Here is a 26,307-nt window from a genome sequence, read left to right on the forward strand (position 1 = left end):
GAATTCTGAACCAGCCCTGGCCAGGTAGCTCAGTTGGTTAGAGCATTGTCCCAGTAGGCCAAGGTTTGTAAGCTCAATCCCCAGTCAGGACACATACAAGAACCAACCAGTGAATGCATAAATAAGTGGAACAACAAATCAATGGTTCTCTCTCAAATTTTTAACCCTTTGAGTGCCAACCAATGTCCCAGAAACTATGCTAAAATTGCCAAGGCATTTTTGCTGATTTTACAGCAGTTTAGGAAAAAAATTATGAATCGCAAGTAAATGAAGTTACATATTCAAAAACTTAAGGAAACCTTCACTACATTTGTTTTCATCTTTGACATATATGGTTTGCTGATTGCATTATAAAATACTAGTAGAAAAAAAAATTTGAACAAAACATATAATGTTAAAATAAAGCGCTCCCAGCACTTTTGGTAAAAGACACGCAAAGGGTTAAAAAAGAATTCTGAACCAAAATAAGTTGTTTTGCCACAATAGTCTTGACTTTCATAGATTAGGTAACAAATCTTCCACATAATATTCAGACTGCTGACTACTACTTTGTGAAAACCATTTTATTCACAATAGCTGTGGATTCAAGGGTAGGACTTGTATCCGCTGGAGTGTATAATTTCTTTGCTACCCCTTTTCCTTTTACTTGTGGTTTGAGTTTGGTTCCTGCCTGACAAGTTGCAGTTAGCCTGCGTTGTTGCCCGTCCCTGGCTGGACACTCAGCGGGGACGGGAGTACAGTCGGGTGCGCGGGTCCATAGCATGCCAGTCACGGTTGGACAGGGGTGAGCCACCAACACTGTTTGGCCTGCGGGTAAGCCAAACCACTCACCCCTTTTCCCTTTGTTAAATCCAAAGGCCCTTAATAAAACCTGTAATTAACACAAAACGTGTTGTGTGTCTTTATTGGGGATGGGACTGGGTTTCATTCTGGCGTTGCATCTTTGATTTTCTTCATTGAACAGTTAGGTCACAGCCACTTCCCTAAGCTTTGGTATAAATACGTAATTATGGCTTAACGTGTCAGGCTTCCAAACTTAACACATTTCTCACGCCCTCCCGGTCAGGAGTCAGCCCACAGAAGAGTGTTCTGTCTTAGATCCCAGATGTATTCTCCTTGGAGTCGGGGGCCCTCTTCCCAAAGTGGCGTTGAGGCAGCTCCTAGCAACGGCCGAGTAGTGAGCCGAGGCCGGGTTTCGGCTAACGGCCGCGACGGGGCACCCTGGGAAATGTAGTTCATCTTAGCGTCTCCTGCTCCGTTGGTCCCGGCAGGTGAGCGGGTCTCAGACTACAACTCCCAGGATGCCTCGTGCCTCCTCTTTCAAAAGCCGGGCGACAGAGAGCTGGGCATCGGCTGGGTTCCGAAGCGGGAGGCCTGACCGAGCTGGGCCGGGACCCGGGGCTATGGCTCGGACAAGTCCCAGGGGCTGCTCCCGCGAAGGGAAGGGCGCGTAACCCGGGGCTGCGGGGCTGGGAGGATCGTCGGCTGCGCTGCGGTCGAGATGGGCTGGGTGCGCGGAGGGACGCACGGAGGGACGCGGCATCGGGACCGAGGGGGTGCCCCCGGGAGGACCCTCGCTCAGGGGCAGGCTCGGGGTTTTAAAACGACGCACGGAGTTGGCCGAGCAGGTGCGACGACATGACGGTGCTCGTGGCCCCGTGGCCTTTGTCGACCGTTAGACAGCCCCGCGGTCTGGGAGGCGGGGGCCCGACCCGCCGGAGTGACCGGAAGGGCCTGGATGTGCTGAGACAAAGCGCGTTTGCACTTTTAGGTCGTGAAAATGGCCGTTACAGAGAAAAAGAAACACGAACATTCAGAGTGGCCCCTGTATGTAACCCCAGATAAACTTTGCATCTAATAACAGGACAGGCCGACAGCGGAGAAACAAGATGACCCCCTCTGACCCCTTCCTTCCAAGGCGGGCCGCAGGTCGGTTCCGGGGGCCGCAGGTCGGTTCCGGGGGCGCGGGGAGGGGGAGGGGGCGGGGGGGAAGGCGGCCATGGAGGAATAGTGATCGGTCTCGGGAAAACAGCCCAATACATGGGGCGAGACGGGGGTGTAGCTGGTGCGAAGGAAGAAATTTCCACGTGAAAGTGTGTCCTGCCAGCGAGTAGCCAGCGCTTGGTCCGCTGTTGGTGCCGAATGCCTCCTGGACAGTCCTGGTGCTGCCCGGGAAGGGGCCTTGGCCACAGTGCCAGGCCCCCCACCTCCTCTCCAAGACGGGTACCTGCCGTCTCAGCATCCTCTTTCCGGTAAGGGATGCGGAAAACTGCACTTTATCGGAGTCCACACGGCTCAACAAGTGACCGAGCGCACTTTACTTCGCACCTGCATTACTCCCCTCGAAGGAACTTTTAGGAAGTAGCTTTCGCCCTCTAGTGAATGGGCCAAGTGAGGGAAGCCTTGATAGGCCTCGGGCTCGAGCATGGTTCAAGTGACGTCCTTTTCAAGCAACCACTTTAAGTTTCTTCCTTAGGGAGCAGGAGCCTGGTGTGGGCAGAGTTCAGATGAGTTGGATGGCGCTCTGGAAGGGCCGCAGGCAGCCCCAAAGCCTGGCGATGGTAGGCAGATGCGGGGTGAGAGGTGTGGGATGGGAGCCTGCCCCGCCCCAAGTCCTGGCTGCATGGAGTCCGTGGGGCTGGGTGACTGGGTGACGGGACCCGGATGTGGTCCCTGGAGGAGAGTGAGTGACCGGAGGTCGCGTGGATCTGGAACTTCTCGTTAAGCGATGAGCAAGCATCCCGCTGGAGGCGTTGTGCAGCCTGTGGCTGGTGTTGAGCTGGGGCCGTGGGAGCGAGGAGAGCGTTCCCAATCGCGGTGCATCCTGGCTGGGAGGGTTTGCCAGTGGCACCTGGAGTTCAGGGAGGAGGAGAGACTTCTGCAGGGAGCGGGAGCGGGAGGGGGCACCCACAGTGGATCCACGGCGTTGTGGGGCTGTTTCCATGCTCTCAGCGAGTCTGTCCTCAGAAACCCTAGGAAGCCTGAAGGGCTCCTGTGCTCCCCCCTCCCCGGGGCCTTAGCAGAAGGCACAGCACTTCATTCTCTGTTCTCGGTTTCCACACACGCTCATGGTTTGATTTCGTTAAAGTGATTTGTTTCTCCCATTGCAGGCACCAAAGGCCAAGAAGGGATTGAGAGGTGAGTGTCAAGAAGGAACGTCACCCGTCAGCCAAAAACAATTCCCCGCCGTGGGGCCAAAAGGAACCTACATGTGTCCGAGTCTGAATGTTCCTGGCGGTTTCCCCGTAATTCCATTGGCAGCTTTGGTTTCCGGGGGCTCCTGATGCGGCCCCAGTGGCCCTTCGCATAACTCAGAAATTAAACGAGGGATGGGACTTGGGAAAAAATCCTTCCCACTGGGGTCTGTACCCGGAGGTGCTCGGTTGGGGTTAAGGGTGGTGAAGGCACTTGAGCTGGGTGGGGTCCCCACGTGCCTGCGGAGAAGTGGCCAAGGCGGTGTGCCCCGGACAGTCCTGCTGGAGGGGTCCCGGGGGGAAGGGTTCTAGCAGGCGGTCGGTGTGAAAGAAGCCTGTACGCGCCTAGAAACCTCGGGCACTTTTCCCAGTACACGCCGGGCTTTGTTCAGAGCCTGGAAGACTGGCTTGTTGCCAGAGAATGAGAAGACGTCTCGTGGCCAGTGAGAGAGAGCTGGGCCACGTCCAGCGTCTGAGGGCCCTGAGGTCCTGGGGTGAGGGCTCCAGACGTGCGGCTGTGAGGACCATTCTTCCTCCTCAAGTCGCGATGCCGCCCCCTCTGTTCCAGGCTCCATTGATGACGTCCTTGAGGACCTCCTGGGGGATGAGAGTAAGTGCCCTTTCCCAGAATCCCCTGATGTAGGCTTCTTCTTTAATTGAGATACATTTCACATAAAATTTACTCTTTTAAAGTATATGTGTCAGTGGCTTTTTGTATATTCACAAAGTTGTCCAACCATCACCACAGTCTAATTCCAGAACATTTTCATCACCTAGAAAGAAACTCCATGCCCATTAGCAGTCACACCTCATTCTCTCCTCCCCGCAACCCTAGGCAACCACCGACCTTTCTTTACGGATTTACCTCTTCTGGACATTAAAAAAAAAAAAATATTTTATTGATTTTTCACAGAGAGGAGGGGAGAGGGATAGAGAGTAAGAAACATCGATGAGAGAGAAACATCAATCAGCTGCCTCCTGCACCCCCCTCCCCACTGGGGATGTGCCTGCAACCCAGGTATATGCCCTTGACTGGAATCGAACCCTGGACCCTTCAGTCCACAGGCCGACGCTCTGTCCACTGAGCCAAACCGGTTAGGGCTCTTCTGGACATTTTATATAAAGTGGAATCATGCAGTAAGTGGCTTTTGCCTCTGGCTTCTCCCACTTACCGTGATGTTTTCAAGGTCTCTTTCTTCGTTCCTCTCCACGGCTGGGCAATGTTCTGTTGTGTGACTCTGACACCTTGTGTTTATTCGGCCATTAGGTGGTGGATATTTGGGTGGTTTCCACACGTTCCTAGGCTGTTAGGAATAATGCTGTATGAACATTCATATACAAGTTTTTGTGTGGATATATGTTTTCAGTGCTTTGGGGGTATAAACCGAGGAGTAGGATTACTGGACTGTATGCTAACTCTGCGTTTACCTTTTTGAGGTACCGCCAATCTATTTTGATAGCAACTGCGCCATTTCACATTTCACCAGCAGTGTGGGAGGGTTCCGTTTCTCCACACCCTTGTCCATACTGGATCTTGTCTGTCTGCTTGACTCTAGCCATCCTCGTGGGTGTAAAGTTGCATCTCATTGTGGTTTTGATGTGCATTTTGCTAATGGCTAATGGTTTTGAGCATTTTTTCGTGTATTTATTGGCCATTTGCTTATCCTCTTTGGAGAAGGTCATTTTTACTTGGCGCACTGTAAGCGGTCCTTATCTGGACACTTGTTACTTACCCGCATGTCCGTGGGTGATGTTCCGAGGAGCAGGGCCTCAGAGTCACGCAGAGCTCCCGGGACAGCAGGGCAGCAAGGCTGAGGTCCCCGCCTGGCCCCCCAGCAGGCACAGCCCCTGGTGTTCCAGCCGACAGCTTGGGCCACGGAAGTGCATTGTTCTTCCTGCATTTCCATGGGGTGGGGAGGGCGTGGTCTTCATTTGTCACCAGTTGGCATTTAGGCTGGATGTCCTGTGGGGCCCATTTCCTTCCTTCAAAGGGGCCCTTCTCTCCATCGGGGGTCTGGGCAACAGCTTGCTGGGGGGCCTGCACCCCATTTCATCTTCATTTCAGACATCTTTTCTATTTTCTTTTTTTCCAGCGACACTACCTGAGAAGCCTGTGAAAATGGCACCACGTGCCAGAGATAAGACAGGCGTCGCCCAGGCGCTCCCTTCCGCAAGGGCGAGGACAGAGTGAGTAAGCAGGGGACGGGTGGGTGCCTCGACCTGCCCGCCCAGAGGCTCTGCCTCTCCCTCCCCTGCTTGCCGCTGACGGGGTGCCCGCCTTGCCTTTCAGTGCTGCTCAGGGGAGCCGCCTCGGGGAGTGGGAAGAGGGTGGGGCTGGAGGCCAGAGGTCCCGGCCGTGGTCTCACCTGCACCTGCTCCGTCACTGTGTGTCCCGGGCAATTCCTGAACCTCTCTGAGCCTCCGTTTCTTTCTCGCGCTCAGAGGATTGGTGATTTTCAGTGGCTCTGAGGTTCTGACGGTTGAGCGGCAGCAGGGAGCTTTGTGAGCGCCCTCCCCTTCATTGTAGCTGAAGCAGGTCTGCTTTTCTCTCTTACCTGTTGTGTTTTAAGATTTTGGTTTTGAAGAGGCTCTACTTTTTTTAAAAGTTAAAAGTCACGGCACTGGGGAGCCTGCGAAGCTCCTCCAGCAGCTCTGTCCTCCGGGGAAGCGTCTCCGGGTTCCCGGACTCTCCAGGCCGTTCCTCCTTTCGTAGCCACGCTCCTGAGACACTCGAGGGTGGGGAGGGGGTAGCCATGGCGACGCAAACTTGCCCTGCGCCCGCCCGCGGAGGTAAGGGGTGCTCATTCCGCCCTTTGCAGGTTCCTCCTGGAACAGGACGCCTTCGGCACCATGGCCGACCCGACGGGAGCTGAGGCCGAGGTGAGCCTGGCCCCGAGGCAGTGAGGTGGGCGTCATGGCCCAGGGCTGCTCACAGGACGGCTTCGAAGGCCCTGCAAAGCCAGTTCCTAAAGCCAAACAACACCAAGGGCTGCCCAATGCCCAGAGCAACATCCTCTTCCTCCCCGCGGAGACGGCCTGGAAGGCAGAGCGGGCAGCTGGGTGTCCACAGGGGGCCCCACGGGGCGTCACTGGCGGGAAGGGCAGCGCTGAGGCCCTGGAAGCGGCTTTCCCGTTGGGAGGAAGCGGAGTGGCAGCCTCTCTGGCCCTCCGCACCCGGGCAGGTTCCACTTCAGGCAGCACCCGGCCCTCGGGAGGGCAGGCTCCTGGCGAGGCCCCTTGGCGAGCTCTGCTCCGGCCCCGACAGCAGCTGCCAGGCCCTTGACTAACCCCGTCCTTCCCCTCCGGTGGCCTCAGGACTCCGACGTCTCAGATGCAGACCCGCTGGCTTTGCTCCAGGCCATGAAGGTAGGAAGCGGCTTGCGTTCCGGGTTCTGGTAGCCGGGTGGGCTGGGCTGCCGATATTTCCTGCCACGCGTTCATTCTCCCCCTCACGATGGCGTTTGAGCCCTTCCCAGGGCAAGAATGGGGCTCATCATGAGCTGCTGCCCTCTGCCCTCTGGGGATGAGTCCCATTTCCTGGTTCAGAGGTTCTCCCACGCAGACACATCAGGCCCAGGCCTCTGAGACATGGCCAGCTCCCCCCTGCCCCCCCAGGCTCACCTGGCTGCCCGGTGGGGAAGGCGGAGACAGAAACGATCTCCTCTGGAGCTTGTTCTCAGCCTGTCTCCACATCCTCCCACCCCTGCCGAGTCCCCTCCAGTCCGGCTTCCTCTGGTCAGTCAGGACCCAAGCTGACCTGGACCCTGGATTTGAAGACATCGGTTCTGAAGACTTGAACCTCAGTGTTGGGGGCATGGAGGATTAGCCACAGCTGAGCACCGTGGGGTCCCCCCCTTTCCAGGATCTGGACGAGATGGATGCTGACCTCTTGGGTCTGAAGACATCTCCTCGAGCCCCTCACAACGGCGCCGCCAAGGGTTCTGGGAAGGAAGAGCTGCCTAGCAGCCCCCAGCCCGCCGCTCCGCTGGCTGCCCATGAGCGAGGTGAGGGGACACAGCCTCAGACCCGAGGCTTTGGCGACTGGAAGATGCTGGGAAGGGAGCTCTCCTGCCCCGGGGGCTCTCTGCCTGGGACGGAGGCCAGGAGCTGACTGTGTGTGAGTGTTCATGGCGGGAGGGGGACGAGGCGAGCTTCCTCCGAGGGCTGTCCCCGTCCCTCTGCGCCCAGTGGCAGCTCCTGGAGCAGCCACCTGCGGCCATTGGAGAGCTTTGTGGCAGCCCGGGCCGCTCCCAGACCCGTGTCCTCGAGTGCCTGTGCCTGGAGTGCCTGTGCCTGGTGCCCGGGCCGCTCCCAGACCCGTGTCCTCGAGTGCCTGTGCCTGGGGTGCCTGTGCCTGGTGCCCGGGCCGCTCCCAGACCCGTGTCCTCGAGTGCCTGTCCCTGGAGTGCTTGTGCCTGGTGCCTGGGCGGAGAGCTTCAGACCATGTGTCCTGCCGGAAGCCTGAGTGAGAACAGGGAGGTGCAGACACCGCCCATGGCTGAGTCCACGGCCAGCCCCTGAGCTCCACCTGGGAGAAGTGCGCGCCGCCTGGCCAGGCCCCGGCCATGACCTTGTCTTCTCTCTGCAGGGGATATCATTCCCACCAAGAAGCCCTCCCCCTCTCCCAGCAGCTTTGGACATCAATACAAGAAGTTTTCTTTCGAAGGTACCACAGGCCTTCCAGCCACGCTCCTGGGACACTCGGTGTGGGGAGGGAGTAGCCATGGCGACGCAAACTTGCCCGCAGCCCCGTTGCTGTGTGTGTCAGACAAGGAGCAGAGGGCTGGGGCCGCTGATTTAATTCCTCATGAGTCCAGGGCGGGACTAATGTGGATTCACCGGATACTTGGGGAACTGATTTGCAAGAAATTTGGAGCCAGACATCACGCTGGAGATTTTATAAAGTGTAGACGTTCTTTCCCTTCGTGGGCGCACAGGTGTTTGACTTCTCTTCCGATACCGGGGATGGTTCCAGAAGACTGTGCCAGCCGCAGGGTCTGGGGTCCCAGCCGGCCTGACACAGTCACGCTGGACCACAGGCCCAGGGCCACTGTCCGTTCCCTCCTGGGAGGAGCCCGGGCTGTGTCCAGAGGCCGAGGGGCAGCGAGGAGGAGGAAGCACAGCGCAGCCCCCGGCGCAGCGCAGCGCAGGGCTTGTCTCCCTGACGCAGCCTCGGTCTGACCTGTGCTTTCCTCCCCAAGACTTGGAAGACCCGTTGGCAGGACTTCTCTCCGACGATGAGGAAGGAACCACCAAGAAGCTGCCTGGGACAGAGGGCAAAGCGGTTTCTGAAAAGAGCCCAGTCCCGACCAGAGACCAAGGTAGGAGGGGGCTTCTTGTCCCGGGAAGAAGCAGACAGCGGTCGCTCACCAAACTTTCCGGTGCCAAGCAGAGACCTGCCAGGCGGGGAGATCTTTCATCTCTAAGAAGCGGGGAGGGGGGGGGGGGGGGGCGGGGGGGTGAACCTGGGCGTGGGGCGGGTTGGGGGGGTCAGGTCTTGTGGCCGACCAGGCGCTCGATGCCGGCTGCCCCAGCCAGAGGTCAGGGTTGCAGGGAAACGCTTGCCTCCACCCATCCAAGCACCAGCGCTGAGGGCCGGATGCCTGCACTGTGCCCTGCGTCCTGTCACTCAGGTCCCTCCATTCCCCTCACTCCTGGGGACACCCCCGTCCGGAAGAAAGAAGAGCTGCTCTTTGACGATGAGGACGACCTCATGGCCGCCCTGGGGTTTGGAGACAGCCCCAGAGCAGAGAGGAGGCAGCCAGGAGACCAGTAAGGCCCTTCAGAGGGCAGGGGCCCTGGCCGAAGCTGGAGGGTGGGCACAGCCCCTCTGTTCACACGGACCAGCCCTGTGTCCGCCTGCAGGGAAGGGCCCCGCCCTGCTCGCTCCACGCTGGATGAGCTGCTGGGTCGAGGCGCGGCCACCACACACCTGGCTCGTCTGGGCACCGGGGAGCCCCTGGAGCTCAAGCTGGACGGGAAGTGCCAGAGGCCAGAGGGTGAGGAAGCCGGCGGGACAGGGAGGTGGGGAGCCCGAGAGCAGGTTTGCCACAACCCATAACAAGCACTAAGCTTTGCATCGGGCCCACACGCTGTGCCGTTTACCAAGGAGACGAGTGTCATGAAGTAATAATCACCACGTTCCATGCTGCTGCTTTTATTTTTATGGCATTTGACTCACAAGGACAGTGTCACAGCTCACTGCGTCCTCCACCTGCTCCGTGTGAGACCACGCAGTGCTGCTCAGGCGCCTCCCAGGGGTTGGCGCGTTCTCCTTACACACGCAGCTCGGGCGCGGGGCCTCACCTCCAGGCTGTGGGCAGGGCTCCCCGCGGTCTCCCAGTGCTGGGTGGGTGACACCCAGCCCCTCGCCCGCCTCTTGCAGAGCAGCCTCGCCTGACACGCCACGCTGCCAGGACAGAGAGTCACTCCCCTGCCCTAGGTCACAGGCTCCTTCATTCACAGACATAGAAGACACCTGGGCCAACGGGGACTTCACCTTTGGGGCCTATCAGCCCACCGTGGGCTCCTCCGAGGGCCGGCAGTCCCGCCGGCAGCCAGGCAGGTAGGCAGGCCTCACCCTCCCACAACAGTCCTGCTGGGAGGCCAGGCTGCTCTGCACAGGGGCTCAGGGCTCTGCGGGTGTGAGGGAAGGGGGAGGCCGCCCAGTCCCACCTACATATACAGGCCCAGTTCCGCTCCCAGCCGCCGCAGAAGGAAGAGAATGGGCTGAAGGAGGGTTTTTTCTCCCAGTATAGATTTTAAACTTTATATTAAAATAATTTCAAGCTGACAGGAAGGTTGTCAGAACAGTCAGTACAAAGAACTCCCTCCTGCCCTTCGCCCAGACTTCGCGGTTGCTGACATTATGCCATGTTGGGCGTATTGCCCTTCTTTCTCTCTAAATAACCCTCTGCACACAACGCGCTTCCAATCCCTGCTGCCCGGCCAGTGACACACAGGCAGTGGCCGGGTAAAGGCGCCGGGAACAAAATGACTGCTGCTGGAAACCACTTGACCAGCTCTTCCCTCTGGACGGGTGTGCCTTGGCTGGCATTTGGGCCTGGTCACTGCACGTGGGATTGTCCTGGTTCCTGCGATGGGTTTTAAGGTGTCTGTGCTGCCGCGCTGCCCCCTGAACGGTGTGGGCACCGTGTTCACAGGGCCTCAGGCTGTGCCGAGCCCCTGGGCACCCCAGGCTCCTTGGTGTGGGCCTGGCAGTCACCCCGCCCGCCGCAGAGGGGAAGACCGATGGGGGCTCTTGGGGCAGGCTGCTTGCCCTGCCCTAGACCCCCTCCTCTCTGTCTGGAAGTAGGTTCTTTGCAGAAGATGGCATAGACCGCAAGGGGGAACCAGGCTCCAAGCAGGCCGCCCCAGCAACAACCAGCCCCACCGCCCCCAGGAAGGGAGGGGCTGACTGGTTGGGCCTCAAGGATGAAGATGAGGACCTACTCCCTCCCTCTCCCACCAGAGAGCCTCGCAGGAGAGGCTCCGCACTCCCCACACCCTCCATGCCCCATCCCGAGAGACAGCCTTCTGCCCCAGGCCCACGCTCTGCCCCAGCTGGGCTGCCCCTCTCCTCCTCCGGGGCACAGCCACCACCCGAGGGTGCAGATCCCCCTGCCAAAGCCAGCCGGCCCTCCCAGCCGGAAGTGTCTGCGGAGAAAGAGGAGGACTGGCTGAGCCATGCCTTGTCGCTGAAGAAGGCCAGAGACCTGGCCAGAGAAGAGCGTGCTGCGGCCTCTAAGGGCCAGATCTCGGTGGGGGCAGCGGGCCGACCCCCTTCCAGCAGGTACGGGCTCGGGCTGCTGTCTCCAGTGGAGGGAGGACTGGGCCGGGTGCGGGAGCACCACCTCTTCCCTGTGCTTGCTTCCCTCTGGGCTGCACAGGGGTTCGGACTTAGGAGAATTCCTCGGCCAACCTGTTGCGAGCCCGCGAGGGCTCGAGCCAGCAGTTGCTGGAGGGACCACAGGACCAGCAGCACTAAAGCCGCCTGGCCAGCCTGCTGCCTCGGGGTACGTCTGCAGCCGGGGCTGGGGGTGAGGAGAGGCTGGGGGCCCAGCCAGGCCCATCTCTGCTCACTGAGGCCTCACTGTGAAACTGCCACCCACGGCCTCTCCAGCTGAGGGTATGACCTGTTCTCCTTTCTTGCCCCCCCCCCCCCGCCCCACCCCGTGTCCTCAGGGCCCCCGTGACTTGGAACCCAGCCGTCTTGGCCCTCTATGCAGGCGACTCAAAGAAGGACACAGTCCCTGGAGACCTCTCCGGCACTGGTTTGTTTTCTGCTTTGGGGGTAAAATCTGGGTGAGAAAGAGGCATTTTGAGCTTCTTTCGGGGCCCCCAGAAGACAGGGATGCTGGGACACACGCGCGCACGTCCTGGAGAAACAGAGACAGACCTTGGGCCTCCTTCCAGTTCAGCTCTCTGCTGTTTGTTTCCAGAGCCTGCAGTGCGTTTCCCGAGCTCCCAGGATCCCACAGGGCTTGCTGTGCCCGTCCAGGTAGGGAAGGCAGACAAACAGGCACAGGTCTCAGCCCCATGATGCAGCTCCCCGCTTAGAGGCGCGGCAGTGGTTCGACCTGCAGGATGGCAGAGAGTGCACCGGCTCTCCCCCCAGCATTTCCTGCACTGAGCCTTGTCAGGCAGAGCTGGTGCCAACTGCCAGCACCGATGGGGAGTTAGAGGTGGTACCCGGGTGGCGTGGCCAGGATGCTGCATCCGAAAGCAGGGCTACAGGTGCCTTGCTCCATCTAGAAAGCCGCCTCTATCCTGGCCACCCTCCCTCCGTGCCTCCACCTGCTACCCAGGTGTGGCGTCACCTCTGACCCTGGGCCTGAGGACCATGTCCCTGGTAACCCAGGGCCTTTTGGAGATGGGGGTTGGTGGCAGGAAACAGGCTGACAGCAAAGGCGTGTCGTAAGCTTTCGTCGTCATTAAGACAGTGGGGACGTAGCGTTTGTCTAGGAGTCTGACCACCATGGGAGGCTGTTGTCCTGAGGAAGGAGGGACCACGTGACTCTCCGGGGCCCCTTCCTCGGCTGCTTGGTGTCATGTCCTTGACCCCATCTGCAGCCCCCGATCAGGTGCAGGGCCTGGGCGGCTCAGTGAGCAGAGGGCCTGAGCTCTGCTGAGTCCCCGCCCTGCCGAACCTGGAGCATGTCTCACCTCCTCAGTCCCTGCTGCCGGGCACAGGATACCAGCAGCAGCTCCTGGCCGCGCAGGTGCAGCTTCAGAGTGGCACCGCCCAGCTCCAGGCTGAGCTTCTGCAGAGCCAGGCGCGGCTGGCAGAGCGGGAGGCCCAGGTGAGGGTCTGGGCCCGGGTGAGGGTGGAGGCAGGGCTGCGATGGAAGGCATCACTGAGTGGGCTGGAAGGCTTCCCCAGGGACCTAAGGGACCTGCCTCCCACCCCCCACGCTGTCTCTCTTGCTGTCTCAGGTCCGGAAGCTGGAGCTGGAGCGGGCCCAGCACAAGCTGCTGCTGGAGACTTTGCAGCAGCGACACCAGACCGACCTGGAGCTCATCGAGAATGCTCACAGGTACCCCTGCCCAGGGCCTTCGGGGCCCCCAAGGCTCCTGGCCTGCCCCAGCCATGTGCTCGGGGAGGCCCTTCCGGTGGCCGCCCTCACCTTCTGAGCCCCACAGCTGGGTGTTCTGTTGGCAGAAGCCGCATCAAGGTGCTAGAAACTTCCTACCAGCAACGGGAAGAGCGACTGCGGAGAGAGAATGAGGAGCTGTCCGCCCAGTACCTGTCGCACTGCCAGGCGGCCGAGCAGGCCCGGGCCGAGCTCACCACCCAGCACCAGCGGCGCTTGGCGGCCGCCGAGCAGGAGAAGGACCAGGAGGTGGAGCGGCTGCGGCAGCTGCAGCGGTGAGGGCCAGGCCCAGGCCCAGGGCCGGGCGGGCAGGGGAGCAGGCTTCTAGGGTGGCCAGGGCAGCCTGATTGCCATGACACCCCCAAGCCGTGCCTCTGAACCGAGGTGAGCACCCAGGCCAGCACACTGACCCATCCCGCCCATGAGAGGGGCATCGCCCTACAGAGTGGGGTGGGTGCCCATAGGGCTGGCTGGGCTGGGCCTGGCAGCAGCAAGCAGGCGGCTAACTCGGCCCAGGTCAACCCCCTCGCCTGCTGACCTCTCAGGTCTAGTTACTCGACGAACCCTGGTGTGGTTTGCACTGGGCGCCCGGCATGGCGCTCTGGTTGCCTTTCTAGGCTAGAGCGGAACTAAGAAAAGGTGCACAGGGAGCTGGCTGATGAGGCAGGCAGCCCCGTAACACTCGACAGGGTCCAGGCGCACCTGTCTTCCTCCGAGTGAATGACGGGAGGAACAGCCCCTTAGAGCAGCGGTTCTCAACCTGTGGGTCGCGACCCCTTTGGCGGTCGAACGACCCTTTCACAGGGGTCGCCTAAGACCATCCTGCATATCAGATATTTGCATGACGATTCATAACAGTAGCAACATGACAGTTATGAAGTAGCAACGAAAATAATGTTATGGTTGGGTCACAACATGAGGAACTGTATTTAAAGGGCCAGATGGTTGAGAACCACTGCCTTAGAGAGTGGATGTGGCATTAAGGCACCTAGACCGTTAAGGCTGACAGCCAGGGAAACTGAGGCAGTGCCCGGAGAAGAAAGGGAGGCCTGGGGGCACTGCGCCGGCAGCACGCTCCTGCCTGGAGACGCTGCCACAGCCCGCCCCCCACGCCCTGCAGGGCCTCCGTCCTGGAGATGCGCAAGGACCACGAGGAGCAGCTGCAGCGGCTGAAGCTGCTGAAGGACCGAGAGATCGAGGCCGTCACCAGCGCCACCTCCCATACGCGGTATGTGTGTGGTCCCGCGGTCCAGGCCCTGCCCACCAGGGGGCGGTGCTGGGGTCCCCAGGCCAGGGTGACCGGATCCTCCCCAGGTCCCTGAATGGCGTCATCGAGCAGATGGGGCAGTTCTCCAGCAGCCTGAACGAGCTGTCCTCCCGCGTGGAGGCCTCGCACCTCACCACCGCCCAGGAGCGGGAGCTGGGCCTCCGGCAGCAGGACCAGCAGCTCCGAGGTACCGCCTGGCCTGCCTCCGCCCCTCCCATCTCAATGGGAAGGTGGGCGGACACTGATGTCCTGTGGCTGCCCAGCGCTGCAGGAGAGGCTGGGCCTGCAGCAGCGGGACATGGAGGAGGAGCGCGGCCGGCTCCAGCAGGTCATCGGGAAGATGGAAGCCCGCCTGAGCGAGCAGAGCCGGCTGCTGGAGCAGGTGAGCCGTCCTCCACCCCGCGGGGCCCATCTCCCAGAGCACCAGGGATCCTCAGTGGTACCCTGAGCTCACCTCCTGGGCCTCGGGACTTCCCTCTGCAATGTCTCCTGCCCCTTCCTGCCCCGGCCCCCCCATCCCCACCTCCGCGAGCGCCCTCACCACGGCCGTGAGCCCCTCTGCCCAGCCCTGCATGTCCCACTTTCTTCCCAGGCACTTGAACCTGTCGTGACGGCTGGTGCCTGTGACATTGGAAAGATGTTGAACTCCCTGCATAGCTTACATATAAGAGGAAGCTGTAGTCTTTAGAAAATGCCCTTCCTTTCTTTTGTACTAGGTTATAACATGATCATTTCACTGAAAAAAATTAAACTACAGGAAACAATAAAGAAAAAAATGAAAATTACCCACTAGCCAGAGAGAGCCCTGGTGCTGTCACGGTGCCTGTGGCGAGCAGGGTGCAGCTAGAGAGGGTCTGTGTCCTGGACCTGTGTGTTCAGGCCTCACGGGGTAACTGTACGAAGCCCTGCCTCGGGCCAGGCCATCCCGCTTCGTGCTGTGTGTGCCCTGCGCTCCCTGGCACCGCAGTGTCGTACGCACCCTCTGCTCTGACGGGAGACAGGCAGGCGAGTGCTGTCATTGGCAATTCAGCGGCCGGGAACGCGGCTGTCCTCGGAGCTCCCAGCAGAGGGCCCTGAGCCTCAGCCCGGTGCCCTGAGCCCCGCGGTCGGCCCGAGTCCTCCTCGCGTCCCTCGCTCACACCTCTCTGGAAAGGAGGTGTTGGTGACGCAGTGCGGGGGGCGCGGGGGGGCTTTGCGCAGCAGCGAGGCCTGACGGGGCAGGTGGAGCCCCGAGGGCTCACTCCCAGCCCTGCCCCAGGAACGCTGGCGGGCGAGTGCCGAGCAGTCCAAGGCCGAGTCCACGCAGCGCGCCCTGGAGGAGCAGAGGAAGGTCCTGGCCCAGCAGACGGCCATGGAGCGGGAGGAGCTGGAGAGGGCCAAGGTGAGTCCAGCCACACCGTCTCCAGCGGCCATCCCTGCCGTGATGCCGAGGACACCCACCCGACCTGTGCACCCTCGTCCCAGAGCGCCTTGCTGGAGGAGCAGAAGTCCGTCATGCACAAGTGTGGGGAGGAGCGGCGGCGCCTGGCGGCCGAGTGGGCCGAGTTCTTCACACAGCAGAAGCTGAGTAAAGAGCGGGCCGAGCGAGAGGTGGAGTGGGCGCTGCAGGTGGACGCCCAGCGGGAGGGCACCCTCATCAGCCTGGCCAAGGTAGAGCCCCGAGCTGCCAGCCCTGCCCTTTCCTTCCGGTCCTCACTGTCTGCTCCTCCATCAGGCTGGGTCAGCTCAGCAAAGGGCACAGCAACAATCATCATATAATAGTCACAGCTTCATTCTGCTGGCCTCGTGCTTTACACACATTGCTCATTCGATCCTCGTCAATCCCCAGGACTTAGATAGAAAAAGGGGCGTTCAGAGAAGCTGAGCCCAGGGTGAGGCAGCACGGAGGCATGGCCCTGGGCCTCCCTGACTGGTTCTGGGACCCCCTTACCCCGCCCCCTTCTCCCAGAATCAGGATCAGATGGAGCCACTGCAATGAGGCAGGCGGGCCAGGGGCTCCTCAAACCCTGAGCAGAGCCTAGTTCAGCTCCCGAGAGGACACAGCAGTGAAGGCTTTGCCATGTCCAGGAGCAGGCAGAGCTGAAGATCCGGGCCAGTGAGCTCCGGAACAAGGAGGACCGGCTGGCGGCCGAACGGGAGGCTCTGGAGCGGGACCGGGAAGAACTGCGGCGGGAGAAGGAGCGGGTCAGCGCCGCCGCCCTGCGCGTCAGGCTCCGCTCCGAGGAGATGGACAAGATGAGCCAGGTCCCGGCAGCTCAGCTGGGCGCGCGGCGGGGCTGGGCAGTGCCTGTCCTCAGCCAGCCTGGCTGACCCAGGTGGTCTCCCAGCAGGTGGCCTCGGAGAAGTACCAGGAGGGGGAGCGGGCATTGCGGGAGGCCCGGCAGGTGCAGTCAGAGCACCAGGCCCGGCTACAGCTGGTGCAGCAGCAGCTGGAGCGGCTGCAGCAACAGGAGCAGCACATGCACCAGGCAAGGCTCACCCCCACCCCCACCCCCACCCCCACCCAGCTCCTGCTCCCCCATCTGGCTCCACCAACCCCCCCACCTCCAGACCCTCACGGCCGTGTCCTTCTCTCTGGGGACGGGGGACAGGAGCGTCTGAGTCTGGCCCAGCAGAGGCTGCAGCTGAACCATGTCCGGCAGGACCTGCCCTCTGGTCCCGTGGCGCCACTCGCCCAGGCCCAGGGCCTGGCAGCCTCCGGCCCGAGTGGTAAGTGGCCCCGGAAGGATGGACGTTGACTATCGGGTGGGCAGTGCCAGGAGCATCTGCCCACACCTCCCTCCACTCAAGTGAGGGGCTAGCTGGTTTTAAAGTCCTCTTGTTAAAACATCTTTACACAAGGAATGCATGTCCATTATAGAAAAATACATTTGGCCCCAGCTGGTTTGGCTCAGTGGATAGAGCGTCGGCTGGCGGACTGAAGGGTCCCAGGTTCGATTCCAGCAAAGGGCACAGGCCCGGATTGCGGGCTCAATCCCCAGTGTGGGGCGTGCAGGAGGCAGCCAGTCAGTGATTCTCTCTTATCATTGACGTTTCTATCTCTCTCTCCCTCTCCCTTCCTCTCTGAAATCAATAAAAATATATTTTAAAAAATACATTTGAAAATAGAGGGAAGAAAACTTATAAAATGTCACTCTCAACCGCACACTCTAGAGACAACCATATTTAACGTTTTGGTGCGTAGTGTTCTAGACTGCATCAGTTTTAAAAACAAAATTGACATCCTATCATATACTGTTTCGTACCTTGATTTTTTAATTTGGAAATATACATATCGAACATGTTTTCGGATCAGAAATTAAACATTTAACCATAATTTTTAATCAGTATAAGCTTCCATTATGAGGCTGTTCCATACTTTTAATGATTTTCTACTAGGTGATTTTTTTGTCACTAAGAAAAACAGCACATCAGTGAAAATCTGTACATAGATCTCTGCACTTTTGCCTGATTATTTCCCTTGAATAAGTTCCTAGAATTAGACTTTCCAGGTAAAATCCCCCGAGCGTTCTCAAAGCCTTTTGAGAGTTGGTGGAGAAGGTGGGTCCTCGGTTCCCCCTCCGCGTGGTAAGAAGGCCCCCGGGAGACAGGCTGTGGCCCCCCTGCCCTCCCATCCACACGTGGTCCCTGACCTCCTCCTCATCCTTTTCAGCCATCATGGCTCCTGCTCCCGCCAATCCTCAGGGCATCCAGCCATCAGCCACCCCGGGCCCCTCGCTTCGCCACACCAAGCTGGTGCTGCTGCAACACACGGCTGAGGAGGTAAGCATCCCATAGCAAAGGCGGACGCCACCCAGGCCCGCCACTCCCCCTGGACCGGGGTCCTCGTGGTCACCTCGGTGACAGGCAACTCAGGGCAGTCAGAGAGGAGCACGTCCTGGCCCTGAGGAGGGCTGGGCCCACCCCCGGGAGGGGACCGTCTCAGACCTGTCCTGTCGGCCAGGTTCTGTTCGAGCCATTGCATATTCTTGCCAGGGAACCTCACAGTAACCCTGTGATAGCAGTGGCAGCACTTCCTGTTTCAGGCTCTGTGCTGAAAGGTTGCCCTCCCCCAGCCCTACAAGGCAGGCGATGCTTCTCTCCAGTTTGCAGACAGGCTTAGGGAGTGACGTTCTGTGCTAGCGAGTGGCCTTGCCAGAACCTGGTCTTTCACGCCAGTGCGCCTGCTCCTTCCAGGCCCCGCTTCCAGCTCACAGCTTCCCAGAGCCAGGGAGTAAGTGGGGAGGGGTCTGGAGTGAGGGCTGGCCCGTAGCACCCAGGGACCCACCTACTCAGTCCCTTGAGCCTGTGTCCCTGTTCACGGAAGCGGTACAGGAGGGGGCCAAAGGGGGGTGCTCACCCAGCTCTGCCTTTCAGGACCAAGACTTCTTGGAGAATGAGCAGTTCTTCCTGGAGACCCTGAAGAAAGCCTCCTATAATATGACATCCCACTCAGCCTAAAGGGCCCTGCTGCCTCCTCAACAGAAGACTTGGACCCTGGCACTCTGTCCTAGCGCCCCCTGGCTGCCAGCTCCAGGGAGGGGGTGCCCAGGGAAGGCTCTGAGATGCCCAGGGCCTGATAACAACTCTTCAAGTAGACAGGGTACAAGGGCATTCCCACCACGCCAGCTGCAGCTTGAGGCAGGCAGGTGCCCCCAGGCCCCGGGTTTGGCAATGTCTCTGCCCCCAGACACTGTCAGCTTCAGCTTTGGTTCTCTGGGCCCCTCCCCTTGTCGGTAGGCAGGTGGTTGAGGGATCTTTTCACCTGGGCCTCTTCTGAGGCAGGGGGTCTTCTCCAGGGATGCCCCAAGCAGCCTCCTGCCCTCCCACCTGAGGCCAGCAGAGACAGCACAGGGCCCCCTCCCTGATGGGGACGTGGAGGCGGACCACGTGTTTTGAAGGGCCTCTGTCCTCTTGACCAGGGGTGGGGGTGCAGGGGCAGGAGAGGGTGGGAATCGCAATTACTTGTGAATTACTTGGAAGGAACATGTCCTGGTGAGCACGAAGGCAGAGGCGGCGAGCTGAGTGGGCCCTGAGCAGGCAGTTTGTGTGTCTGTCGCAGAACAGCTTTCAGGGGGAACTTGTTTACCCACAATCTACAGCCTTCATCTTGGACACATTAAATTGCTATATGTTTTTTAATCCAACTACCTTTCATTTCTTGCCATATTGGATTCAGAGATAGCCCTTCTCTTTCTGGTTCTACAGTTTCACTCTGTATGTACATATCCACAAACAAAACAGGATGTTGATTTGTGTGTTTAAGGATCTCTCCAGCCCTGGTCAGTGTGGCTTGGTTGGAGCACAGTCATTCCATACACTGGAAGGTGGTGGGTTCAGTTCTGGGTCAGGGCACATGTGGGTTTGATACCTGGTGCATGCAGGAGGCAGTCAACTAGTGTTTTGATGTTTCTCTCTCCCTCTCTCTCAAATCAATTTAAAAATACCTAAAATTTTAAAAATATCTATATGGTATTATCCTATACTAGAGGCCCAGTGCATGAAATTCATGCAAGTGGCTCGGCCCTCGCAGCCGTGGCAGCAGCCTCAGCCCTCGCAGCCCCGGCTTTGTCCAGGTGGTCATTCAGCTGTCCAGTCTAATTAGCATATTACACTTTTATTATTATCTGTACTAATAAAAGTATAATATGCTAATTAGACCAGACATCTTCTAGATGGCCTTCCGGACAAAGTCATGGTCACAGGGGCCGAGGCAGAGGTGGTTAGGGGTGATCAGGCCAGCAGGGGAGCAATTAGGGGGTGATCAGGCCGGCAGGCAGAGGCAGTTAGGGGGCTATCAGGCTGGCAGGCAGGGGAGCAGTTAGGGGGTGATCAGGCTGTCAGGCAGAGGCAGTTAGGGCCGATTAGGCCAGCAGGGGAGCAATTAGGGGCATCAGGCTGGCAGGCAGAGGTGGTTAGGGGTAATCAGGCAGACAGGCAGGCAAGCAGTTAGGAGCCAGCAGTCCCAGATTGCAAGAGGGATATCCTGGATTGGAGAGGGTGCAGGCCGGGCTGAGGAACCCCCCCTCCCCCCCACACACACACCCTGTGCACAAATTTAGTGCACTGGGCCTCTAGTAGATAATGAAAGGCTAATATGCAACTAGACCGAATGGTGGAATGACCAGTCACTGTGATGCACACTGACCACCAGGGGGTAGATGCTCAATGCAGGAGCTGCCCCCTGGTGGTCAGTGCAGTGCCACTCAGCCAGAAGCCAGGCTCACAGCTGGTGAGCGCAGTGGCAGTGATGGGAGCCTCTCCCACCTCCACGGCAGCACTAAGGGTGTCCAACTGCTGGCTTTAGGCCTGCTCCCCGTGGGGGAGGAAGGGGGGAGCCTAAGCCGGCAGTCGGACATCCCCCAAGGGCTCCAGACTGCGAGAGGATGCAGGCCGGGCTGAGAGACCTCTCCCCCAAGTGCACAAATTTTGTGCACCGGGCCTCTAGTATTGTATTTATAGAACCAATAAACTTTGTTTTTCCACAACTTTTTTTTACTTTTAACCTTGTTTCATGTAGCTGCAATTCATGAATTTTAACTGCTGAATACTATTTCATTGTTTGAATATACCACTATTTACTCATTCTTTTGCTAATGGGCATTTAGGGTGTTTACAGTTTTATTGGGATTTTATTGTAAACAATAGGGCCATGACAGTGCTGGGCATGCCACCTTGGCATATATGTAAGCACTTCTCTAAGGTAAATCCTAGAAGTAGAATTTCTAGGTCATAGAATATGTGCTTAACTTTACTAGTTAAAACTGTACTAATTACTGGCAAATTGCTCTGTAAAGCAGTTGGACCAATTTACCCTCTAACCTTGGCCTTCAATGCCTATTTAGAACTGGCCGGGCCTGGGACCTCCCGCCTACAAGCTAAGCACCATGGCCAGAGGGTCTGAGGCTCAGGGAGCTCCGAGCATCGGGGCATCTGCCAGGCGGGGCCTACCGCCTCGGGTCTGTGCTGCCCCCCGGTGGCCGGCCGCGGGCAGAGCCCCGACCGCTCCCAGCTCCGCCTTGTGGTCCTCTGAGCACTTCCGGGACCGGGAACCCAGGGCCCTCCACCGCCTCTGGCGCCTCTGGCGGGAAGGACAGGACCTCGGGCTCTCCCCACAAGGAGGAATCTGGCCTGGGCTGGGGCGGGGCTCATGGGTCCGAGGGCAGGGCCTGGACTGGGAGGGGGCGTGGCTAACGGGGTCCGAGGGCAGGGCCTGGACTGGGAGGGGGCGTGGCTAACGGGGTCCGAGGGCAGGGCCTGGACTGGGAGGGGGCGTGGCTAAGGGGGTCCGAGGGCAGGGCCTGGACTGGGAGGGGGCGTGGCTAACGGGGTCCGAGGGCAGGGCCTGGACTGGGAGGGGGCGTGGCTCAGGGCTCCGAGGGCAGGGCCTGGACTGGGAGGGGGCGTGGCTCAGGGCTCCGAGGGCAGGGTCTGATGGGCGGGGTGGGGCAGGGCCTGGGTGGCGGCGTGGTTCCTGGGGGGCGGGGGCGGGGCGTGGTCGGTCGGGGGCGGGGCTCCGCGGCGCGTTCCGGCGCCGTCCGGCCACCTCATTTGGGCTCTAGGCGGGGGCGGGGCCGACCTGAGGGAAGATGGCGGCGCCCTTGTGGCAGGCGGTGCTGGGCGCGAGCCGGAGGTGGCGGTGCTTCAGCACCTCGGGTGAGGCGTCTGAGGGTGTGGGGCTCTTGCAGGTCCCCATTAAGCCCGAGCCCTGGGGCTCGAGCCAGCGCCCGCCCGCCCTCCGAGGGCCCGGGCCGTCGCCGGCCTGAGCCGTCCCGCTCTCTGCCCGCAGCCGCGCTGAGCCGCCGGACCCCGCCTCTGGGGCCGATGCCCAACGAGGACATCGATGTGAGCAACCTGGAGCGGCTGGAGAAGTACCGCAGCTTCGACCGCTACCGGCGCCGGGCGGAGCAGGAGGCGCGGGCCCCGCACTGGTGGCGGACCTACCGGGAGCATTTCGTGGTGGAGTCAGGTGCGGGTGCCCGGAGCTGGGGGCTGTGGGTGCGGGTGCCCGGAGCAGGGGCTGTGGGTGCGGGGCGCCCGGAGCAGGGGCTGTGGGTGCGGCCCGAGCACTGGGTGCCGGCGGGGGCGGGGGCAGCCTGCATCCCGCGTTGGCGGTATTGTCCAGCCAGGATTTTCACCCGCTGGTCCCCCATTAGAGTTCCACCGTAGATGTTTCTGCTCCTAAATCCTTTCTTGACCGCCGCCCCCACCATTGCGAGTCAGAGCGCCGCTCTGTGCCCCCAAAATGCTCCGTGTGTAGCCCTGCCTCCCTCCCAGGTTGTGAGCCCCCAAGGTCAGGGCCCCTGCACCCGCACAGTGTACAGGACGTCGCTGAGCGACACTGACAGCCCGGACACGGTGCGGGGAGGGCTGCCCTGGGGCAGCTGGCTGGGCAGTTACTGTCCGACCAAGGGGGAAAGGTGTTGGGCTAGCCGTTCTCTAGGGCCTTGCCACAGAAGAGCGCGCTCTGGGGCCAGCCGCTCGGACTTACCTAGGACTCCTCAGAAGCGCGCTGCCAGGGCCTGGCCGGTGTGGCTCAGTTGGCTGGAGCCCCTCAGGTACCCCAAAAGGTCACAGGTTTGACTCCTAGTCAGGCACATACCCAGGTTTGGGGTTCAATCCCCAGTAGGATGCAACCGATGGATGTTCCTCTCTCTCTCCCCCTCCTCGTCTCTCTAAAATCAATAAAAATCATGTCCTTGGGTGAGAATTTGAAGAAAAAAATGTGTTTCAGTTTCCACTCTGACCTGCAGAATCAGAATCTGAATTTTAAGAAATTTCCCGGGTGACTTGTATGGCTCATTCATTATAGTGTGAGAAGTGCTTCTTTCATTCTAGCTTCAGCCATTCTACTGAGGACACAGGTGTGTCCAGCCCCCTGTGACAGGCTTAAAGAGGATCCCAGCGACAACTGGGAGGCCATGTGCCTGTTTCCATGACCTAGACTGACAGTGTAAGGGATTAGGGATTAGAAAATGCAATCTCAGGCTGATGCAATTTGCTTAGCAACTGGACCCTGCTCAGGTCTGAGAAGCAGACTACAGGGTAGGCTTTCGTTTTGTGAATAAAGGGGAAGCTTTAGCAGCAGAGCTTGGGCAAGTGCGAGGACTAGGTAGGCAGGCGGCTTGGCCAAGAATCCATCCTCTTCCTCCATCTCTCCTCCCCAGATCCCAAAGGCAAGATTGACATTGGGCTGCCGCCACCCAAGGTCTGTCGGACCCAACAGCTGCTGGAGCGGAAACAGGTTCTCCGGGAGCTGAAGGCCAACGTGGAGGAGGAGCGGGCCGCCCGCCACCGCACAGGTAAGCCCTCCCAGGGGAGGGGCCCCGGTGTGCCCCTGCCCCCACCCGGGGCCCAGCTGGCATTATTCCTTCCCAGTGTGCATTCCGCTGGAGGCTGTGCGGGCTGAATGGGAGAGGACCTGCGGGCCCTACCACAAGCAGCGCCTGGCGGAGTACTATGGCCTCTACCGAGACCTGTTCCACGGTGCCACCTTCGTGCCCCGAGTCCCCCTGCATGTGGCCTACACCGTGGGTGAGGATGACGTGATGCCTGTGTACCACGGCAATGAGGTCACGCCGACAGAGGTAACTGCTGGCGGGTGCCCCTTCCTGCCCTGTGCGCACAGACACATCCCGCTGCAGGGCCATGAGTCTCCCTTCCCCAGAACCTCTGTGTATAACAGCTTGTCTGTCCCTGGTGGGGGTGACAGCTCCCTCGTTCTCTCCCCATCAGGCTGCCCAGGCCCCAGAGGTGACTTACGAGGCAGACGAGGGCTCCCTGTGGACACTGCTGCTCACCAACTTGGGTAGGTGTCTAGGGTACAGGAGCCAGGGCCCTGGGGGCTGGGGGCGGGGCCAGGTGGAGAGCCGCAGCCCCGGCTCCTTTCACGGGCCCTCAGTCGGTGGGTCTGTTTATTTGCAGATGGACACCTGCTAGAGCCGGATGCCGAGTATGTCCACTGGCTGGTGTGAGTACCTGGGAGGGGGGCCGTGGCTCAGGCATGTGGGGAGGCCCTGGCCTCCTGGGAAGAGCTTGCACCTGAATTTCAGTCTTGGCTCCATCTCTGATTAACAATGGGACTTGGGGTTAACCTCCCTCCCCTGGAGGTGGCCCCTCCCCTCTGCTTCCTGGGAGTGTGAGGGCCTTAGGATCCAGTGGCTGGAAACAGGTAAGAAGAAAAGCAGGCAGCAGGCCTGGGCTGCTCCCACAGGCCTTCTGGTCACCCTGCACACATCTCACCCGTAAATCTAGGATGATGCCTCACATTCCTTACCCACCCCGGGGGCTCTGTGACAGTCAAATGAGAGCGGGACCATGAGAGGCCTCTGGCAGCTGCACGTGCTCAGGGTGGCCAGCCTTTTGCTTTCTCGGCGGCTTTTGGCTCTGAACACCAGGGGACAGAAGTCAGGCAGGTGACCGCAGCTTTGGCGTTTCTGGATAACCAAGGCCAGTGACTGGGAGGCTGGTTTCTGTCATTTTTATTCAACTGCAGTTACCAACCGATGCAGCAGGACACTCTGGGGCTGCCTCTTGAGGCGGGTACAGTGGCCGTTCCGGTGCCAGGCTGGGCAGACACTCTGTAAAGCCTAGAGTTTCAGGAAACAGAGAAAGAAGCAACTCAGAGGTGTCGTGGTCTCCAGCCAGAGTGGCTGTGGCAGCCCTGCCCGCCCACCCCACCCTGCCAGGCTCCCCAGCGCATAGCAAACAGGCTGCTCGCCTTTGCTCTCATCCTGGCTCTCTGCAGCTAGCCCTCCGCCTCAGCCCCAAGGGTTCACAGAGCTCCAGCTCCTACCTGATTGCACAGAAGAGGTCCTTGTAGGGTCTGTGTCCCCCGGGAGTTGTTCTAGGAAGTACTGGATGGGGATGCTCCTGCGGCCACTTCTGTCCAGGGGCAATTCACAGATTCCTTTCCTCCGGCCAGAACCAACATCCCAGGCAACAGGGTGGCGGAAGGACAGGAGACGTGCCCCTACCTGCCCCCCTTCCCTGCCCGGGGCTCTGGCTTCCACCGCTTCGCCTTCCTGCTCTTCAAGCAGGAGAAGCCCATCGACTTCTCTGAGGATACCCGGCCCTCCCCCTGGTAATCTACACCCCCACGCCCGTCCCCGCATCCCCACGCCCGTCCCCGCACCCCCACCCCAGCCTCAGGCCCACATCCCAGCAGTGGTCGGCCTTGCTCAGTCTCCTCACCTCTCTCTTCCCTCAGGACTTGAGACGGGCAGACAGTGGTTGTGCTAGGCGGGCCCTAAGGGGCCCCTCAGGATCGCCTATGGGGCAGAGGGGGTGTGGGGCCCTGGTGTCCCCTCCCCACTCGCATTCTCCCCATCTTACAGCTACCAGCTTGCCCAGCGGACCTTCCACACTTTTGATTTCTACAAGAAACACCAGGAAGCCATGACTCCAGCAGGCCTGGCCTTCTTCCAGTGCCGCTGGGATGACTCGGTCACCCACACCTTCCACCAGCTTTTGGGTAGGGACAGTGGGCTGCAGGGGGGGTGGCTGGTGCACACTCAGGCCTTTCCAGACCTGGCAGGCAGTTCTCCCTGGTCTCGGGGAGTCGCCCAGTCCTCCGCTAGGCTGGCTAGCTAGTCCCAACCTAGAGACAAGATGGGGGTTCGGGCCGGCAGCAGTCCACATCCGCACTCCTCACTCTTCTTGCAGATATGCGGGAGCCCGTGTTCGAGTTTGTGCGGCCACCCCCTTACCACCCCAAGCAGAAGCGCTTCCCCCACAAGCAGCCCCTTCGCTACCTGGACCGGTACAGAGACAGTCATGAACCCACCTATGGCATCTACTGAGTAGCTAGACTGCCACCCCCGTCAGAGGGTGGGCTGGGCCTGGGGCCACTCTGTCAGGCTCCCCAGGCAGGAACCATAAACACACCTCCAGGGACCAAGCTGTGGGGCCCTGGGCCCTGTCTGAGGCAGCCCCTCTGGGTGAATGAATAAAGATGATTTCTGCTATAGCTGGTCTGGGTCTGTGTTCCAGGAGCAGCCAGATCCCCTCCCCACCCCCATGGAGTTGTACTGCTTTGTGGGTGGGAAGAGGGCTGCCTCCCATCCCAGGAGGTAACTCCTGTGACCCAGTGGCTGAAGGCAGGTCCAGAAGAAAAAGCAGGTTGAAGTCTTGGCTCCTCCCACAGGCCTCTGGGGAGAGGTCTGCCCACTGAGCATTGGCCCCTGGCCTGTCAGGTCTCAGAGAGCTCAGGCACACGCCCTGCCCCCTGCCTGGACGGTTAGGGCGTGTCTGTCTCTAAAGGAAAAGGCCGCCC

General features: G+C 60.0%; 2 protein-coding genes across 10 annotated transcripts; both read left to right on the plus strand.

Annotated features, from left to right (window-relative positions):
- Positions 1–1,334: 1,334 nt before the first annotated feature.
- Positions 1,335–19,173, plus strand: FBF1 (Fas binding factor 1). Of its 9 annotated transcripts, XM_036341673.1 has the most exons (30): positions 2,013–2,252; positions 2,477–2,561; positions 3,111–3,138; positions 3,763–3,804; positions 5,288–5,381; positions 6,014–6,074; positions 6,510–6,560; positions 7,057–7,198; positions 7,783–7,860; positions 8,396–8,515; positions 8,828–8,966; positions 9,060–9,193; positions 9,660–9,759; positions 10,510–10,986; positions 11,084–11,209; positions 11,379–11,467; positions 11,636–11,694; positions 12,368–12,496; positions 12,630–12,730; positions 12,856–13,062; positions 13,908–14,015; positions 14,102–14,241; positions 14,318–14,436; positions 15,313–15,435; positions 15,519–15,704; positions 16,122–16,298; positions 16,385–16,522; positions 16,646–16,763; positions 17,707–17,816; positions 18,411–19,173. In XM_036341673.1, the coding sequence occupies exons 1-30, from the start codon at positions 2,143–2,145 to the stop codon at positions 18,492–18,494; spliced, it is 3,675 nt and encodes a 1,224-aa protein (XP_036197566.1). In that variant the 5' UTR covers positions 2,013–2,142; the 3' UTR covers positions 18,495–19,173. The 9 variants fall into 9 exon arrangements, 7 of the variants coding, with proteins under 7 accessions (XP_036197563.1, XP_036197564.1, XP_036197562.1 ...); XM_036341670.1 differs by lacking the exon at positions 2,013–2,252 and adding exons at positions 1,335–1,628; positions 1,865–1,929 and having other exon boundaries at positions 14,102–14,436; positions 15,313–15,704; XM_036341671.1 differs by lacking the exon at positions 2,013–2,252 and adding exons at positions 1,344–1,440; positions 1,865–1,929 and having other exon boundaries at positions 14,102–14,436; positions 15,313–15,704.
- A 2,384-nt stretch (positions 19,174–21,557) lies between these two features.
- MRPL38 (mitochondrial ribosomal protein L38) lies at positions 21,558–26,004 on the plus strand. The gene is made up of 9 exons (XM_036340450.1): positions 21,558–21,689; positions 21,823–22,002; positions 23,201–23,335; positions 23,412–23,620; positions 23,769–23,841; positions 23,958–24,003; positions 24,958–25,116; positions 25,370–25,506; positions 25,698–26,004. The coding sequence occupies exons 1-9, from the start codon at positions 21,623–21,625 to the stop codon at positions 25,832–25,834; spliced, it is 1,143 nt and encodes a 380-aa protein (XP_036196343.1). The 5' UTR covers positions 21,558–21,622; the 3' UTR covers positions 25,835–26,004.
- The last annotated feature ends 303 nt before the right edge of the window (positions 26,005–26,307 follow it).

Source organism: Myotis myotis, unplaced genomic scaffold (assembly GCF_014108235.1).
Source record: "Myotis myotis isolate mMyoMyo1 unplaced genomic scaffold, mMyoMyo1.p scaffold_m19_p_17, whole genome shotgun sequence".
Classification (NCBI taxonomy): Eukaryota; Metazoa; Chordata; class Mammalia; order Chiroptera; family Vespertilionidae; genus Myotis; species Myotis myotis.